A 17,418-nucleotide genomic window follows, 5' to 3' on the forward strand; every position below is an offset into this window, starting at 1 on the left:
TTATTAAATTATACACCTCCATTCTTAAATTTTAAATTTGTACCACGACAATGCATTCATTTTATTAGTACCTTTATCTAAATGTATTTGTTTTTTAAAATACATTCAAAATAGGCCCCTCAAATGTATTTTCCTTCATTATTTTTTTATTCTTATTTTTCATGGTTATAGAAAATAAGTTGATTAAACATTTTTTGAGTGGTTGGATTTAATTAATGTATAATTAACTGATTAGCAATTACTTTATATATATTATACGTATAATATATCATGTGTAAACCAAAACTTAATTTAACAACTTATCATGAATCATACAAATTTTCTTCTTATAATTATTCAAATTTTAATGATATCCAAAGTTTATATTTTATAAAATCAAGTCTCGTTTAAAAAATTAATAATTACATTTTATTATTTTAAAATTATAATTATTTAAGATGTATAAAAAGTTTTTATTTACATTAAAAGTTTATTTATTGGCTAGAATAAATTATTAATTATAATTTTAATTTGAAGTATTTAACAGCAGTAAAATATTATCTTACAAATTATTATGATAGAATAAATAAACATTATAAGATTAAGAATAGGTTTTTACATTTTTAATAAGTTTTAATTAAATTTTAAATATACTATGCTAAGTACGTCACACTCATATGATTTCCTTACACGCTTTACACTTACACATACATTAAAACCAATTTAAAACTATTTTCTATGATTTTTGTTTTATTAAGTTAAATTACAAAAAAATTTCTATTATTCAACAAAAATATTAAATTATGGCTTCATAGGAACATCGAATAAAATAACTCTCGTTTATAAAAATTAATAAATAGGTAATAAAAAATGCCATCTACAAATAATAGGAAAGCTTAACTTTAAAATTAACAAAAAAATAAATAAATAAATAAATAAAATACAAGAAATAATAACACATTTAGAACTCTAAACCACTGTAGTATCTAATCTGATTTTATTTTACATTCATCAGCTAATAGCTTAAACGTTAAGTACTAGGTAACCCTATTAATATCGATATATTTAATTGTAACGCTAAAGCTATTAATATTGTATGTATTCTTTAGCTATCATTATGTAATATGTAAACTACATTTTGTGTATTTTATATAATTACGCATTAATATTATCTTATTTATTTTTTAATTTTATTGCGTAAATAGTTTTTATAAGGTGACTAAAATAATTCTTAAAACCAAGATTATATAATATTATATTATAATTTAATTGATATAATTATTATTATTACATTATTCAATATTACAGTTTTTATTTAGATTAAGCAGTGTGCTATATTAAGTAAAAATGTATGTAATATTCATATAAATAAGCAATAGTCAAGTAGAATATAATTCAATTCTCACTCGCTGAATTTCTTTTAACGTTTTCAAAGATTATTCATAGTTTATCAAATTTTTAGAATTTTATTGAAAAAAATTGATCTTTAAAGTATCATTCTAACTTGATCTGTTTAAATAATGGAACTCATTCTTCACAAAAAATATGTAAAGTTTAAAAAATAAATATATGATTATAAATTTAGAGAGGTATATTATTGTTAATTTATTTTTTCCTTGTATAAAAGAGAATATAAGAGTATATATATGTGTATGTATAAGCTATAAATACATTTTTAATTCAATGTAATAGTTATTAAAAACAAAAATAAATTTTTCAAAGATACTTTCTTTAAATATTTTAGTGATGTTTAATACTTAACTTTTAGGATAACCAATGTTCCCTATTTAAAGTTTTGTGCTCAGTAAATTTGTTTAATACTTACAAAATTTAATTGGTGTAGTATTATATTCAGCTGCAATACTAAATTTTATTTTCGAAATAGAAACATTTAATTTTGATTGCATGTTAAAATAGAGTATAGATTATTTTTATGAACTAATTAGGATATCACAATCGGTTTACGGTTAACAAGCTATATTAGTACAAAGTTTTCGAGTGAAGGATATAAAGATATTAAAACTTTAAATAAATATCTAGACAAAAGAATAGTTTTACCTTCCTATACCTTATAAGAAATTACTTTCCATTTTATTAATTTAAAATAAAAATACGTATTTCCAAGACGTTTATAAAAAACTGAATTTAATTTTTAATTTTTTCATCAGTCATGGTACTTTTTATGATTATTTTATATACTAAATATAATTACAATTTAAAATTACATTATCGAGTTTGTTAAAATTGTTATTAAATTTTAGTTAACTTACTGATTGTATTGCTGTTGACGCGTTAAATAGATTTTTAAGCGGCTATATAATTTTAAATTAAGCTATAGCAATTTTATATTATTGTCTGTTAATATTTTTCAATAATCTGCCCATTGTAACTTCAAAGTCACGAGTGTAATATTATTTATACGTAAATGGTTCACTAAAACATAGTATCTAAATAACCTGAAAAGTAGTAGGTTTATAACCTACTATACTTACACTTGATTATCATAAATCGATGATCATTTTTAGTTGATGTGTATTCAGATTTCATAAGTATTTAAGTATATGTATAGTAATAATAGATAATAGATAGATATATTAATCATTTCAAGTAACTATTTAATTTTTATTTAAAAATGCTCCTTGATATCGTATTTTACTAATTTTATTATTTGTAGAAATGGCATGTCTTTGTGTTAGTTTGTGAATTTATGGGCGATGGTCTGATCTACGGTAAATCAAACTTTATAGTTTTAAAACAATTTATGGCTTATGATTTTTATAAAGATGTAACTTTGGCCTTATTTTCAATGTTTCAAAACTATATTTTTGCTATAAACTGATATTTAATATGCAGAAAGAGATTGAAAACTTTTTCTTAAAATGTCTAATTCAACTTTTTATACATTTTAATTGATTCAGTTACTCTTTAAATTAAAATTGTTTTGAATTAAAATAATTTTATTTTGATATAGAATCAATCATAATTTATAAATATATTATACATGTTTTTAATATTATGTTAACGAATATTTTGCTACTTAAGATTTTTAAAAATAGTTTTTATTATCAAATATCTAATACTTTATACTGTAATGCATTATTATACATCAAATTCGTATCTATAATGATTTAACTCAATAAATAGATCGTGTTTAGTAAATTGGTGGTTTAAATGTTGACATTACTATGCTTTTAAATATTTTTCTTATTTTTGATTTCCATTGTTTGTATAGCTTAAAGTTATAAATATTACTATTAAGTTTTAAGCTATTTAATTACCAAGTAGTTGAGTGAGTATAGAATTTCCGTGACACAGTTTATAGTATTTATTGGTCAGAATAATTTTCGGAATCATTGGTCTCTATTTAACTGGTATGCAAGTTTACTTACACTATACAGCATGTGTACTCCATAGCATTTATGATTTTATGAACTAGTAGTTATATATTTATTATGTTTTATTAAATTAAGCATGATTTTAATTATTATAATTTTATGTTAACTATTAATTTTAGGGTTTTTTTGTTTTATCAAAATATTAATCTTAGTATTGGTTATATAGTAACCTTTAATTTGTAGGAATATGATAGAGAATATTGTGCATTCATAAGATTATCTACAACTAATAATATAAAGCTATTCAAATTAATGAATAACTAAAATAAAATTGCAAAACTTCTTTCCATAAGACTTATTTGAATAAATAATTAACAAAACAGTTATTATGAATAGATGCCATAAAATTATTTAAAATACAATAAACAATGATTGTAGAAATAATCAAAACAAACTGGAATTATAAAAAAAATAAATGCATTATTTTATGTATTGAAAACCGAAATTTGCTCTTTTTCACTCCTCACTACCAGTCAATATTTACTAAACTGCGAGGATAAAGTTCTAGATGAATTTTTAAACATAGATTGTAGCCGAGAATTCAAGTATATAGTTCATAGGATTCAGACGTAAAATAGTAATTCAATTTTTTTATAGTACCTTTAATTGCATTTTTGCAAAAAAAAAAAAATGTTTCACTTAAAGATATTTTAGAGGCGCCGTTTGAAAAATATAACAGGAGAGATTTTTTTCTTGTTTATCACTATATACGAATATAATATAATATCAGTAATGTTGATTTTTTTATTTTTTTATTTAAGGCACATCAGGTGGCAGGCGACAATACTGTCCATGGTGCAAACGAGCGTCTGGCGCACTGCCGTTACCGCCGTCTTCGTCAGTATCGTCTTCATCGTCGTCATCGTCGTCTTCGTCGTCGTCGTCATCATCGTCGTCTGCGACTTCCGGTATCAACCGGCACCACCATCGGCGGAAGCACCGTCCGCGCGGCCGCCGGCACTACGACAGCGCCGCTAGGTCTAGCCTAGACAAACAGCGGATAGAAGCGATCAAAGAACAAATACTGTCAAAGCTGGGCATGACCGCAAAACCAAATATTACCAAGGCGCGATCGACGAGGTTCCTCGTGGAGGCGCTGGCCGTCGAACCGCTGTCCGGACTCACTGCCGCTGACTCGGATGTCGCCGCCGCCGGAACCGGAAATACACTGCCACCGAGCACACGGTTACCGACTACCAGAGACGCCGATTCGGAGCCGGACGATTTTTACGGCCGCACCAGAGAGATAATTGGATTCGCGGAACCAGGTGAGTGCCTCAAAACGTGTGTATAATATTTTAAAATTACGTATAACAGTCGTAATTAGGCATTTATCGTCCACGCGCCTTTATACTGTCTGTGTATTACAATACTGTAAACACCGAACCGAATCCCAACGCATAAAAATGTAGCACTCTCGAGCCGTAGGGTCAAAGCATTTCTCCTGGACGACTATATTATTCAAGAAAATAGTATGTGGCTGCAATAGCTGCATTATACGCGTGTATTAGTTGCATGTAAATATAGTTAACTGCATCTACTCGTTCTTAAATCACGTCGTTTAGATGTCTTCGAACTCGTTAATATGTCGGTAGACGCATAAAAATTGTAAATATCCTCATAATAAAAAAATAATAATAATAATAATAATAATAATAACAACAATATCAAATAAAAAAAATAATTATGCGTTCAACCAGTTCATACGGTAATTGTATATGCACACCGTTTTCCGTTTGTCGCGCTTGTATTTTAATAATAATTACACTATGTTTTACATTTTAAGCGCCTGCTTAGTAGAGTAATAATAATAATAATAGTTTATTTTTATTGTATTTTCTTCAATTTGATTTATTCGAAACACCATGTAATAGCATAGCCCCCTGGCCATACAAGTCATTGGCTTCTGGCCTGCGACCCGTGCATAGTAATATTATAATGTACAGGTAGCAGGTATGTTCATCGAAGAGTAAAAATCACCTGATCGAAAAAAAAAAATATGAAAATAAATGAATACCTATTAGGTGCAACGCATTAGCTAGATATCACGAGCCAATGACTTTAGAAAAAATATAACAATTGTTTCAATAGCATTTTGAAATACCACTATTTTACGTCAGGACGATAACTCATACGTGTAATTCCGCTATGCATTCTGTATATTTAGTATTTACTAAAATTAATTTAACTTTGACTTTAGTAGAAATATTTCTAAGCTAGTTTTGATTTAATTTAAAAATGGGTCAGGTTAGACGGAACAAGTTTGAGAAAAATAACAGTATTTTTGGTTGAATAGTGTTACACATTATTATAGACAAATTACTCTACATAAGTCTTTCGTTTCATTTAATTCTCAATTACTTATTTTAAAACCAAGGATAGTATAGTACTTTTCACTTGCATTATATTTTCAATCTATACATATTATTATGTGGACAATATTCGTCTAACAAAATGTTCTGTAAAACGTATAGTTTATGCAACAAATCAATATTTACTTCACAAGTAAAATTTTTTTTAGAACACAATTTAAAGTATACAATTATGGAAATTATTGCATAATTTATAACATAACTAATGTATCTAAACATCAAACATTTTTAACTACATATGTATGTATATTAAAATAAAGCAAATCTCTACATCGGTCACATAAATAAATTATAAATACAAGAATTTTATTGAAAAAGTTAAATACTAACGATAATGCATAAATTATGGTTTTATTCTACATTTATGCATATATTCGTTTATAAGCATAAATCATACAATAAATGGGTAGGTGTACCCATTCCTACTATGTGAAGTAGAAAATTTGAGAATTCCTGGGTGAAAGTCAAAATAATATTATATTATACTGGCCTCCACTTTTACGACGTTATAAATTACGCAATTGTTAACACTTTTGGATTAAATTTAAAAAAATGTAGAAGTTTTTTTTTATCATTTTACGTTGTGTTGACATTATAGTAGTTGCTTAAACTTTTTAAATAAAAATCAATTTTTAAATTGAAACATTGAAGTTCTCAGAACTTTTTGTATAAAAATTGAATTTGTGATTTTTTCATATTTGTAAAAAATGTAAAAATCATTGAATGATATAAAATAGATGACGCTGTTATTTGCAAATGTCACGAATAACGTCATTTTGCATATTATTATATTGACGAAAAGATATTATATAGAAATGAGTGTTTAGGCATTTTTCCATCTACAGAAAATGATTCTGAGAATATTATCATGACTCGTGAGCATTCTAGAGATGTTTATAGTACGTAATAAACATCAAAATGGAAAAGTTTTCATTGAACAAATAGTAAAAACAATCGGAGCGTATATAAATGTATGTATAAATTATATTTTGCCCTTCTGTAGGATTTGCGTTTTATCGTTAACTCGTGCGAGTTACACAGCCTGCCTAAGGTACGTGATAAAACAATGTCTATAACATAATATAGAGTGATGATGGATCGATGTGCGGCAGCCTACCAGTACACAATGACACGATGAATAGCGAGCAATTATTGTTTAATACGTAATATAATGAATCTATACAATTTGAACGAACACAGTTTGCTTAGCAAATTTTCACCATCAACATATGCAAATAATTTAACTTACAACAATTTGTCTGCTACAACTATTTTATATTTGATGGCATACGATTATAATACGAGTATATATAATGTATCATATTATGATTTATGATATTAATACATGATCGGCTTGCTGCTATATTATGAAATATTCATGATAATTTATATGAACTTTAATAACGGTTTTAAAAATAATATATAATTTCAATCTGTTTACAAGATAATTATTGACAAGGATTGAAGTGGAGCGAGTATTTTGATTTGAGATTTATCGCATGAATAATTTTACACATATATATCCAATTACCATCAATGCTATCATAGTAATCAGTAAATACAATATAATCCACTTATATAATTGATTGAAAATTAATAAACACACTGGTGTTAATTGATTATTATTGTAAAAAACAATTTTGTAAATTGACATCAAGACATTTATGTATAAAGATTAATGTTTTAGTGATAACATAATGTACCTATTTATATAGTTCAAGAAATAAAACTGAAACTATACTAAGTTCTGTCAGCGAGATTACACGTACATATTTACATGGCGTATAAACACACCTACACAAATTAACTTGAGATATTTTTAAAACAAAATTATACTTTTTTTTTAATGATCGTTTCAGTGAATATTCACAAACATCTATCGCATGCCATGTAATATATCTACCTTTATTTATCGACAACGACGGTTTAAAACCCGTTGGTTATTAGACACACGATATATTTATTTAACAATATAAACAGAAGTATTACGGCAAGATCAAAATGTGGATAAATCGGTTTCCTGGATTATAGAAAAAAAATATAACGGTAGGGAGTAAAAATTTACAGAGCAAAACGTAACATAGATATCTATAGGAAACATAATATTTGCAGATAACCATGTAAGCAATTATGGATGTTCTCCAGTATGAGCACTTAATTTAGTTACTCTGAGATTAGTATTTAAATAATATGCATTGATTATTATTTATCATGTACGTTGGAATGTTGTATACATTAAAATAATAATAATATTGTGATGGTTTTAAACAATTATGACGATAAAAGTGATTATTTTTTAATTATCTGAGCTGTATATAAAATTATGTATCGAAGTTTTTAAGTATCAGATAATATTTACTACCTATTTTAAATTGTTTCCCGCATTTTATTACGCTTAATTATTTTTAATTAATATAATACTACTCATTTTCATTTGTAAAAAAAAGCTATTAATTATTACAATTTCATAATGTTTAATAACAGTTTTTAAATCTAAAAGTTTTTATTTTTAAAGTAACTTAGAGTGATTCAAGAGGTCGATTATGGCCAAGCTATAGGTATTTGTATTTTATGCAAAATTCTGAAATGATATTCTCGAATTATAAGTTTATACATATAAATATATCATAGGTCGTTAATAAATATATTATAGGAATACCACAAGTATTGGTTCAACGTGTTGCTTAATGTACCTGAACTATCTTTCAATGAAGCTTTGTATATATGTATAAGCTACAGTTTGTGGTTCGATATTTTATTTTACAATAAAACTTTAATTTTGAAATCGTCACCAAGTTCAAAATCAGAAAATTCTTTACATAGATAAAATGACGAAAATAATTTAATAAGGAATCGTGTATAAGGGCCTTTAATTTTTTCCCCATACTGTAAGAAATATGGGCGTTTATTTATTATTTATTTGCACTACAGGTTGAAGCCCAAAGTATAAGTGTATGATGTACATGATTCATAAGTCATTTAAATAACAAGGAATAATTTATTTTATTTTTAACAAAAAGTTAAGTGTTACAGAAAAATTAAATTGGATAAATAAATAAAAATTATTATTTTTTTAATACATTTTGTATTAGAACGCCGATATCTTTTTGTTGAAACTTCTATTTTATTCTGATCACCAAAAAAAAATTGACTGTTTTTTTTTTTTTTTTTTTTTAATACATCATCCTGAGCTTCATATACCCACCATACCCACAACACTAAATTCAAATAAAAAGTCGTTTTCGTATCTTTAAATACTTTTTTAATGCAAAATTAAAAATTAAATAATTATAACATTTTTTTAAAACCAATTTGAATGTACGGCTTCTCAAAAAAATCAAACCGAATAAAAAAAATACAAATAATACAAAATTCATGAAAATTGTGGTTGACTGGGAGATATTATATAACTTTTATGACCACATAGAAAAGTATTGAACCTATTAATAAACAAAATTAGTTAATGCATATATAATTATCAACCAAAATATTATGACATATATACAGGTACTGAACAAATGAACTATATGTACAACATTATAAAAGTCATAGAATATTTCCGTATATTAAATGGCAGTCAATACTATGAGAACTCTATATTGTATGCAGTCAATAAAATAAATAGCTAGATGCGTGTAAATAATTTCGGCACAGCTTTGTTCGAAATTCTATTGCAAGAATCAAGATTTCGAATGGACAACTGCGTACCCATTTTAACTACAATGGCGGTTAAATTACCGCTCACACGTTATTGGCAAAAAAAAAAAAAAAAAATAAATAAATAAAATAAAATAAATTTAAAAATATTTTAATTAAAAACAATTTCCCTTTGGTAACCGCTAGTTGAATTTGACGTTGGCAAACGATATATATTGCGTCTTGCCAGGTGCGCGAGAGAAGTGAAAACGTCGCTGCCATCATGCCGCCGGGTTCATACTCGCATCTATATATTCTAATGTATAGTATGAAATATTATTCTTGCAAACGATATTTCAATTAATTATTGCTTAAGGGCCCGTGGTTGGTGGCAGCTTTTGGTACACGTGTATCAGGTATGTACCCATTCCACATGTCGTAGGAATCTGTTTGTATTTACTACAATGGTCACTCAGTGAAATTATTTACAAATACGTTTCTAGTCGCATCGCCAATGTTTATAAATGTACATACGAACAGTATATTTTAATCATATCATGTTTATATTTTATCTCATATTGATTGATTTTATTCAGGTAGATATAACTATATTTTTATCTATATGGATAAAAGTTTATTTACCTAAGTATAAAATGTATCTATACCTATCTATATGGAAACATGTTTTTATAACTCAAAAAAGAAAAATTAAGGAAAGTATAACTATTTTAAATGTTGCGATTTTAAGAAAAATGTATAACGGCTTATAATTTATGACCAGTTCTGCGTATGCCGTGTGTGTTAAGTGTGAATTATCTGTCACAATATCAGGTTCGATTTATCTCGTGGTTTATTTACAGGAGAAATTTTTTCAATCTGGTTGATTTCTTATTTTTCCAGTCGGGGGAGGTAATTTCTTTGCAATATACCCGTGATAAGTGCCTATAATGGTATGCTCTGTTACACATTATTTATTAGGAACTCCGCAATGGCACGCGGGAACGGTGGCGCGCGACTGCTGCAGCCGCCGAGAATATTATAATATTAATATTTATTAATAATGATACGGTACTATATCTTGACAGACTGTTGATTTAAAATGATTTTATTTAAATGCATACGCATCGCAAGGTCCACGGTCCAGTACGCGTAGTGTCGGTGACGGCACGCGCGGAGGGGGGTAACGGCTCGGGGCAAAAATACCTATATCATGCCGCCGCAGCCTCCTTTGAACTCGTTTATATTATATATTTTATTATATTAGTAGAGAAACCCTAGATCCAGATCGTTATGTCGGTAATTTATAGATACTGGTTCACGCCCATGTATTTATTATTGCATAATATAATCTATAACGCCGTCTCATAAATGTGGTTATTATTATTATTATTTTTTTAAGTTATTATTTTTTAGTCTTCTTTTCAATATCATATAACATCTAAGTATGTAACTAATTGGGACATTTTATAATAAATATATTTGCTAATGCAGGTATACATCCGTTGTATAGTGTTTGTAAACCTAAGTATGTATATCTGTGTGTGTGTGCGTGTAGTATAGCTATATGTTGGCATGTATAATATTATGACCGTCCATCTAAGGTGACCGTGAGAGTTTTCAACGTACGCCACTCACGCCAAAGAGGCTCACAGCAGCGCATCGGCACTCGGCAGCCAAACTAACACATATTGTAATAAATATTATGATATACTTCATTACCATAATAATATATATTAATATCCACCGGCGCCCTATAATGTATAACACGGAATTTCGATACGACTATTACATACGTGCAGCAGTTCTACGATACACAACGTAGATGCCAAACCAAGCGGAAGAAAAATATGGGCATAGGTATACAATATACATACCACGGACCAGACCATATGCTGGAAATTATTATGTATCTGCGTTTATTTCAAATGTGTATGTATTAATGTTCATTACTAAATAATTGAGGTAATAAAGCCACTCATTTTCTCAACCGGCTGATGCGTTTGCAAAAACAATATTTTTATATAGGTAATTTGAAAATACGAGTATAAAATATGTTTAATAATTAATAGTTTTTATTTTTATTTTATAAACAGAAATAATGCAACACTACGATTTTTGTTCATTTTATATGATTTGATTTTAATTCTTTCATGCAGAATATTCGACTGAAAACGTCTATACATAAAGTTTAACCAATACTCGTATAGTTTATTAGTTATTATATTTTATAAGCATTTAGAGATTTTAATATTAAGATAAATAGAATTCCTCTGGAGATATTTCGGCACTTTTCCATTTATACAATTTAAAATGTTCGAATAATTTTAAATACCTTTTATAGTAATTAATAAAGTTTAAACTGTTCTTTCATAATGCAATACTAGTACCTGACCTAACCTTCATACATTATATTTCAGAATGATAATGATAATTATGAATATATTAAATTAAAAATTGCAAATGATAGTTAAAGACTATTTAAACTTAATATAATTTTTATGAAAATAAAGTAGTGATACATAATACTCATATGTGTACCTATATTAAAACTATTTAGTAATGGTTAAAAATCATTTAAAATATATATATATATATCAAAAATCAACTGAAAAAAAAATAGTTTTTTTTTGAATATCGTGTTAAAGATAATATAAATCACCAGTTTAAGTAAGTGGACAGTGGCTGTGCAGTATACGGACATAATGTTTTGAGCTTAGTGAAAATATCTAATCAGTTTGATATTCATAATGTAACATCTAATACAGATTTACGAAAGTCGTTAATTATTCAAGGCGAGTGTTGCAGGTGCACATTATTAATAATATTACATAGGTGAATCTGAGACGTTAAGACGTATACATAATCTACGTCTCAGGTTGTCGTATTGTTATAATAGTATAATAACGATATTATTACCCGCTGTCGGGTTTTTTCACCGTTTATAATCATCATCCCGTAGTTCTTGATAACAATAACAACAACAATAATAATTAAGTATAATAACAATATGCAGGCGCAGTTGTTCGACTGATGGAGAAGTTTTTGTCACGATGATGAAGATACTTACGAGCATAATGTATACATGTAGAAAGTGTGGGACGACCGCCGCCGCCACGCGTCGTTTTCGTTACCTATTACTTATTATTATAATATTTATTATATTATATTATATAACCCGTGAACCGTGTATGTTGTTCCATAGTGTACTTAATAATATAGTAGCTTTTGTCGGATCCCCCGTGACAGATACATATTATTATAATATATTATATTATATTTTACGTTTTAAAAATAATATTTCGATTGCATATGTCATACGATATTGAAATTATTATATAATATGCAAGGTGGCCGAATAAAACACGTCGGGTTTTTAATATGATTTTTATGTTGTGACACACAATACATGAAAAGGTTATTCCTTTATCCTCGTCGGGTAAATTCTAAAAAGTCACTTAACTATTTGTGATTCAAGGACGAGCATATAAATATTATTATATCATGTACATGTCATGTGTGTATAAAAATAACTGCAGCTGGGAAATACGATTTTTTAGAGTTTCATCCCCGAAATAGTCATTAAGTATTTTTGAATTTATAAATTTAAAAAAACGGCGAGTTCAGTGATAAACCGATATTTAGATATGTGAATACGTATGTATGATTATATAAAATTATTTTGGCTTATTTTGTCAAAAGTAAAAATTCCCAGTACTTTTCTTGAAAATCTTAATAGTTTTATACACCGCATAATAAATACAGTAAGCAAAAATTAAATCAACTTATCGTAATACTAATAAAAAAATAAATTATTTTATTTAATATCAATATCACAAAATATGTAATCATAAAATGTACTTAGTGGTAATAGGTTAATAGATTGTCTTTGCTCAGAACCGTTTTTTGTATATACACTGATATATTATCATCCGAAGTTCAAATTTAACACAACTTTTACAGTGACCCACTCGATACCTACTGTACTTATATTTTGTAGAACGGTACCCACTTATCCACCTTTCTATTAAATTAAAGTATGATTTATACTTTACGAATATATACTCATAAATTACTCTATTTCTCTACTAAAGGGTTTTCTTTTGACCCATTAATTTATTATTAAATTATAAAACTCTCGTTTGCTTGAGATTTTTCAGTTATGTTTAAATATAAAATATATAGAAAAATAAAACATACACGCACATGATAGACTTAAAAAAAATATAAGCAATGTTATATTACCTAAGCACCATGTACCTTTAATAATTATATATAAAGTTTAATATACAAAAACTATTTCAAATGTGTTATATTAAGGTTTTATCATAAAAAATACATTGAGAACACTGGTAACAGCAAATAAATAATTGTACTTATAATGGAACATAATTAGAGGGGTTTCTCGGAAACTGCTATAAAAATTGTAATTATTTTATAATTTCATCGCAGTTTTCTAAGTATTAATAACTCTTAGTTGTTTATTCTCTATCGATTTCTTATACCGCGTAAAATAATACATCTAACTGCACAGTGCATACATAGCAGATTTTAGCTTTACTTAAAAACTTACATTATAAATGTTTTTCGTCTGTATTCTATAGCATTAATCTAATGTTTCTTTTTCTGCAGTTGATCCGGGTTATAAATATTTTTATCTGTTCGTTGCTAAGGATATATAAAAGAAATTTCGTACTTTTTTAATACTATTAAAATTAAAATTTACAAACGCTTATCACCCAAATTATTTTATGTCCTTATGTGAGTTAACGACGTAGGTATAGAATGAGTAAAGTATAAATAATTCTAATTAATTTGATTTTTCCTTCAATAAGGGTTTAATTTTGAAAAATAAATAAAACATTTTGAAATTATTTTTAGTGCTATATTCATATTTAACTAGATAACTGCATTTAAATATTAAATTTTTGTATAACATATATAATATTATTATAAACAATAAATAATGTGTTATATTGTTTACTGCGCTGTTTTATTGCGGACAGCGCTTAGGCATATATACATATATATATATATATATATACACATATTCTATAATCAATATTACATATCATACTTTGAATTCAACTCAAAAAGTTGAATCTCTGATGGTTTATTATTATAGAACTTAGTTTAACCTTTTATTTTTTTGTTAAATACTTTTAACTACTAATTTATCGCGTAAATTATTATTAGCTTTTGTAAGTACAGGAATGTTTTAATTTTCTGAATTGTTCTTATTTTATTTGTAAGTGGTTACTACTTTTATTTATTATTTATTTTTTTTTTTTTTAAATAAATCAAACCATGAAATAATTGTTATAGCAAAGAATATACTTACTTATATCTTCTCATGCGATAATAATATTATATAACAATAATTTACACAAAGTATATTTTAATACTATAATATAAATACAACAATAAAAAACAAATACATTAATTGAATATTAATTATATTTAAATTTAATTTTAATTACGAGATAATAAAATTCATAATTTTAAAGTGATGTTACAAGTACTGTTGCAATATATATTAACGGTTGATCTCATTTTATTGTAATACCTTTAGTGTTATCTGTAGTTAACAAAAATATATCAGTTTATTAGTTAAAATGAAGTATACCTTTAACTCTAGAGGCTAGCTATCTATTTAATTATTAAGATTGTATTAAGTTTAGAAATTTGAATACAGTTCAAGTGAAGAATAAACATCGTGTTCTTAAAAACTTCTACTGCCTGCAGAATCATCTATAATAAGTTAACAATTTAATATAAAAGATTAACTAATTTACATAATTTTATTATTATCCTAAGTAATGATACGCTTTATTATCTCAGCTATGTAAACAAATTTACATTTTAATAATAACAAAATATTATATTTGTATTACATATACGTTTACATATACTTTTCATTATGAGTTATGTTAATAGTACACATTTTTAATTTAATTTAATATTTATTCATAGCCTTTATATTGTTTTATTTATTTAATTTCTTAAAATATAAGTATTTATAGATATAGTTTTATTTTATCTTAGACACAAATATAAACTTTCACAAATGTTTTATTGTCTCTATTTTTTCAATAGTGGAGTTACTAAATTTTAAGTAGAATTTTCAAATAGCGTCCAAAAATACGTTTTAATTTCACAAAAACCTTAACTCGTTTTTCCAGTTAAAATTTAACCACACAACTCAAGTTGTCCTAAACGAAAAACTTCCGATATATTACAGTCAATTGTTATTTTTTCTATTCAACTTCACCTTTTTGATGGTTGATATTAATTGTTAGTGTGAGGGATATTGAATGTATTAATGATATATATATATATTTTTTTTATTTACCCATTTTACTTTTGAAAATGTTGTCAAATTTCGTGCAATATCTTAAATAGATTTATGGTGTATTTATTGTCAAAAAATATTTTATTATTCTCAAATTTTGTTTTTCAATATTATTAAAAAAAAAAAAAATGATAAAGCTAAATTTTAAATGTAATAATTGACTAGAAAAAAAAACTGTCAATTTATACGTAACATGCAACGTTATACCTACCTATGTATAATTTATTTGTTAAAACGAATACTTTTAAGTCTCAATTAGTATCAAGTTTTATTAAATTAAATTATGTGAATAATTATGATATAGGTTTCTTGTTATAAAAATTAAATGCATATCAGGTTACATAAAATTAATAAGATCCTTTTTTTTTTTGGTTACTAAAATTACTAATTAGTTATACTAAATCATCACTGTCGTTGTTGTGCCAAGGCACTATAGAAATTCACTATGCTCATAGATGACCCGTTGTACCTACGCTCAACATTTAGTGCGCAATTCATAAAACGAGTACAGACCCGCGTGCAGACATATTACAATATTTATTAAAATACGCGTTGTCATCTCATATATTATATTATTATGTATAAGTACAAATATATAATTTGTGTCGAGCATTATATTATAGTGCATATTGCATATAAACGGTATATTAAAAAAAAAGAAAAGAAAAGTCAAGCATAGACATGTGCGTACCTATACGTCGTGTACTCGTAAATATATATAATATACATATAATGAGTCATTCTCCATAAAGTCCGTCTAGCCTCTCATGCAATACGAACGGTATTTTAGAACCTGTTTTCGTTTTATACATTACAATTTATTATTATTATTTTTTTTCCATATTTTTATTGTACATAAAATGACGCCACTGTAGTGTATAAGTATATTGTTTGTCTGCAAGCGACTTAAAAGGTATACCATCTACTCACACACAAACACACATTTATAATATACAGTAAGACGCGTGTGTATAGTACTCCTCTTTCGACGGTGCGCGGCGGCGCCCACGCAGCAATAATGCCGTATGACGCGAGGAATTTTAACGGCCGTGTATGAAGCTAAAGATTTTTCTCGTCTCACACGCGCACACCACGCGGTTTGCGGTTTCCAATGGGTTGTTCATACTGAACGTATTCTGTCGAGCCCATTATGTTTTATTATTTCATATTTAACACAAACGCTGCAGTCGGCAACAGCAATAACAATAATAATAATAATAATCGTCACACGTCGGCTGGTTTTTGTTATAATCACATACTTTTTTTGAAGTGCACTTAAATTTAAGTATACTGAAACTTACTTAGATTTCGATGAAACGTTGTGGGCAATGATATAGATTTTCACTATCAAAGTAAATTGTTAATTTAACTGTATTGTGCGTATGTATATAACTGTTGGTTTAAAGTTATACTGATTTCGTAACTATTGTACCCAACTCCTTTAAAATCGATTAAAAAAATATTCAATACTGAAAGTCGATTATTAAATGAGTTAATCTTTTATAATAAGTTATTAATTTAATAATATAAGTTAATGATGTTTACTAATAAATTGATCATTCAATGGTTTTAACTATTATAATATCAGTATTTTATCTATTATCTATATTATTGTATTTATACAAGTATAATATTGCTAAAATTATGATTAAATTTTTGTGATATTACTTAACCCAAAATTATTAAT

The 17,418-nt window shown here is 26.4% G+C and overlaps 1 protein-coding gene across 1 annotated transcript in view; it reads left to right on the plus strand.

Annotated features, from left to right (window-relative positions):
- LOC112596232 (inhibin beta chain-like) overlaps positions 1-17,418 on the plus strand; it is a 69,140-nt gene that overhangs the window by 20,594 nt on the left and 31,128 nt on the right. Inside the window, exon 2 of the mRNA XM_025341735.1 lies at positions 4,136-4,642. Within this exon, the coding sequence (XP_025197520.1) occupies positions 4,136-4,642 (507 nt within the window). The remainder of the gene's footprint in view (positions 1-4,135; positions 4,643-17,418) is intronic.

Source organism: Melanaphis sacchari, unplaced genomic scaffold, assembly GCF_002803265.2.
Source record: "Melanaphis sacchari strain LSU unplaced genomic scaffold, SCAv2.0 Contig310_pilon_pilon, whole genome shotgun sequence".
Lineage (NCBI taxonomy): Eukaryota > Metazoa > Arthropoda > Insecta > Hemiptera > Aphididae > Melanaphis > Melanaphis sacchari.